Source organism: Cheilinus undulatus, linkage group 17, assembly GCF_018320785.1.
Source record: "Cheilinus undulatus linkage group 17, ASM1832078v1, whole genome shotgun sequence".
NCBI lineage: Eukaryota > Metazoa > Chordata > Actinopteri > Labriformes > Labridae > Cheilinus > Cheilinus undulatus.
In genome coordinates this window covers 41,920,061-41,923,874 of record NC_054881.1, presented here as the reverse complement: position 1 = coordinate 41,923,874, position 3,814 = coordinate 41,920,061, and the positions used below count along the sequence as shown (strand labels likewise).

The 3,814-nt window shown below is 43.6% G+C and overlaps 1 protein-coding gene across 1 annotated transcript; it reads right to left on the bottom strand.

Annotated features, from left to right (window-relative positions):
• Positions 1-1,991: 1,991 nt before the first annotated feature.
• LOC121524826 (nuclear factor 7, ovary-like) lies at positions 1,992-3,542 on the bottom strand. The gene is made up of 2 exons (XM_041810339.1): positions 3,509-3,542; positions 1,992-3,411 (listed from the first exon to the last, which is right to left on the bottom strand). Exon 2 carries the CDS (start codon positions 3,384-3,386, stop codon positions 1,992-1,994), a length of 1,395 nt encoding a protein of 464 aa, XP_041666273.1. The 5' UTR covers positions 3,387-3,411; positions 3,509-3,542.
• Positions 3,543-3,814: the final 272 nt, after the last annotated feature.

Here is a 3,814-nt window from a genome sequence, read left to right as displayed (position 1 = left end):
ACAAGATCTAATAAAAACACACAATCCTGCCAAAATTCATACCATAAACATGAACACAGCTAAAATGATCAGAACATGAAGAATGAAAAGCGTGTCAAATGCTCACAGTCTCCCCTAAGGGTTAACAGAACTGAGCCTTTGCTAAGCCCCGCCCTAAAACCACCACTGTCCAATCTCTGCTTCAAACTGACTCAAGTTAAAGTTCTGATTTGAAAATGTGGACAAAAAGCTCCTCAGTGACAGTAATCTGAGTAAATGTACTTAGTTACTTTCCACCTTTGGTTCTTCTACAGTGGAAAACTCTGGATTCAGTACGGCGGCTGTGAACGCTTGACAGGCGTGTAACCAAGGGGGGCGTGGCTTAGCCAAGGCTCAGTTGTGTGAATGAAAACAGTGAGAAAAATTCCAGCATGAATCAGTTCAATCATGTATTTCCACATCTGATTGAATTCTATAAACATGTTAACCCTTAGGCATCCCTTTAAACCACTACACACATAGGGGACATTTTCTGCTCCTACTTTCAATGATCAAATTCAACATTTACATTATTTTCAAAAACTGTTTTGGGGGTTTTTTCTTGTCATCACTTCCAGCTCTGATCATGACATAGCAAATCTTTGGTCATTGTCATGATTTTATGTTTTTAACCCTTTAAATGCCACTTGATTCAATTTTCAATTCAGCTGAATGAGAAATTTTCCATTTTAAAAAATGCTGAGTGGATTTTTTTAAATTATGATCAAAGATTGTCATTAGTCATCAATTACCACCAACATGGAGTTTGGTGCATTTTTATTTTTTGAGCAGAAATTGGTGGAAATTATGCAAAAGATGGACCGCTAGGGAACAATTTGACCCCTACTTTATATGGCTATATTCATCATTTGTTTTTGTTTTTTTAATTATTTTATTTTTGGAATCACCTACAGTCCTAATCGTTATTTTCAGTATTTTCATAAATAATCAATAATTTATCATTTCTTGATCAACAGGTATTGATGCGGTTTGGCAGTGCCGCCACTGAACACAGACCTGCAATGTATCCCCAACAAAACGCGTTGGAGTGGCGCTTCAGAGATGCAATTTCTCAAATCTAACATGTAAAACCCAAGTTTATATTCCTATCAACACCCACAGACATTTTGTTTTCATTTCTTTATGCCTTTATGTCACAGAGCTGTAGAAAATCCCACTGTAAGAGTGCCTTTAAGTGCCCTACGGATACACGCTTGGCCCAAAAAGAGTCATGGCACCACATAGTGGTTAGTAGTAAAAATTGCAAATCTAAGGTCCCCATTCAAAGTTGCATCACAGATAATGGCGGTAACAGTGCTACATGGTATTGCAATTCTACAATCAAAATCAGCAGTTATAATGGGTTTAAATGGGACCGTTTTGTCCCCTAGGGACACCAACGTGAGGATTTCTCCTATACACAATACCAAACAGCTCAATGTGATGATTTGGCTTCAACTATTCAAAATGAGCAAAAATACACATCTTTGTGCAGTTTCATGCCAATGGCATCAACAGAACACAAATGAGGTCAAGAATCCCAGAACAGAATGTAAAGAAAGTTCCTGGGTGTACCTAAGGGTTAAATGGATCAAAGAGCAGAAAATACAATCCTCTCTTATTGTGTGGTTCTTAATGAGTGCTAAATTCAACATTTGATCCTGTCATATCAACACTCACATGTTGCTCAGAGTGTTCTGGAGGGTTCTTAGATTTTCTGCTCACAGAGAAGAAGACTTTGGTCAATGTCACAATCTTCTTTCAAACTGTGTCACATGTTTCTAGAACAAATGTCTTCTTGGTGAATGAGGCTCAGTGACCCTGTGGTACCCCACTACAAATGCTCCTGTCATCAGATGAGGCCCAGCTCTGGAACCATCATAGATTTGTTGACTTGAAAGCATCAAAGGAAAGTTTCTGTAGTCAAATATCAGAACTGACTGGATCAAATGTCATCAGAACATCATGTTTGTTTAGTTTGGTTCCACGCTCACAGAGATCTTCTCTGGGACAATCTGCAGTGGGGGGTCATCAAAATTATTAAAGTATGGAACCATCCTGTCAGTGAAAGTGTGTGTGAAGGAGTGTATGAGTGTGTTAGTATCAGGATCAGAGAACGACAGCTCTCCTCTGTTACAGTCCAGATTCACTCGGATCCTCTTTGCTTCTGTCTGCACTGAGAGATCAGTGGATCCATGTGATGGTGAGTGTGTTCTGTATTTACCAGCCCAGAACCCTACTGCCCAAACTCTAGACCATATGTCTCCCTTCCTCTCAGCAGACTCTGGAAACACTCCCAGGGTCCAGTATCTACTGTCTCTGACCTCGACGTCCCAGCTGTGAGTCCCTGAGTTAAAGCCCTCAGAGCCCAGGACAGACCAGTATTTATCAAACCTCTCTGGATTATCAGGAAGATTCTGACTCTTTCCTCCGTCTCTCACAGCGGTCAGATCATCAGACAGGATGAGTTTTAATCCAGCAGTGTTTGGGTCCAGAATGACGGGCGTGTAGGAGACCACGTCCTTCATCCTGGTCCAGATCTTGAAGCCCAGGTTGCCCAGGTGTTTGGCCTGGTCTATCAGAGCTCCTGAGGGCAGCTGTGGATCCTCCAGCAGGGGGCGCTGCTGGACTCTCTCCACTGCAGCCTTGTAGTTTCTCAGGAAGGAGACGTCTTGGGCCGTCAGCTGGTCCTCTGTGGCTCTGACTGTCTGTGAAAGATCTGCTATCTGTGCTCTCAGAGCCTCCACCTGCTCCTTCATCCTCTGTCTCTTCTGCTCCTCTTCCTCCCTCAGTGCACGCAGCCTGGCCTCCTCTTCCTCTGCTAGAAACTGATGAAGCTTCTTAAACTGCTCCTTAATCTGCCTCTCTGTGTGTCGGGCCTGGACCTGGATGTGAGCTTCTGTTTGATCAAACTTCACTTTAACGTCTTTAAGAGCCTCTAACTTCTTCTTTAAGGGCTGCAGAGTTTCCTCAAGGCTCTTCTTGTGTTCTTCTGCAGCTTCATCCATGGGTCTGATCGTGTGTTTGGCATGTTTTTTTGAATCTCTGCAGACGAGACACAGCGGCTCCTGATGGTCCAGACAGAAGAGTTTGAGCTTCTCCTGATGCAGACTGCAGAGATCCTCTGAAGCTCTCTGTTCTCTCTCCTGCAGAAAAGTCTCACACAGATTCTTTAAAGCAAAGACTGGAGGTAATAATCCCTTAGACTGTCTCCTCTTACATACGGGACACTCCTTGTCCTCCTTCTCCTTCCAGATCTTCTCCACACACTCTCTACAGAAGCTGTGGCTGCAGGACAGCATGACGGGATCTTTAAAGATGTCCAGGCAGACCGGACAGCTCAGATCCTCCTCTAACTTGGACGCCATTTTGTCTGGAGTGAAGCTGGAGACGCTGCAGACAAACAGGAAGCCACTCCCTGTCCCTGAAAGTTACTTTCTCTTTGGTTCTGAGTTCTTTTAAAGTCTGATTCAGTTGGTGGATTCAGTACCTGGTTAAAGTGGAAGTATTCCCAGTATCCCAGTAGAACCAGTGCTCCCAGTACTCCCTCCTGCTGTCCTCTCTCAGTGGAAGTGGTGCTGGTTTTGGTCCGGAGCTCTCTCTCTCTGTTGGAGTCAGTGTCTGTTCAGGTCAAAGTTAGAGTCTGTGTTTCCTGTTTGCAGTGAGGATGAGCAAGGTGAGCAGGTTGAGCAAGTCGAGGGGGCGGAGCTTCCTCAGAGCAGGAACACAGAAACCAGTCTGATTTTCTTCATGAAGCAGAATCTGGAGATCAGGAATGATTTTTAATCCTCTATGT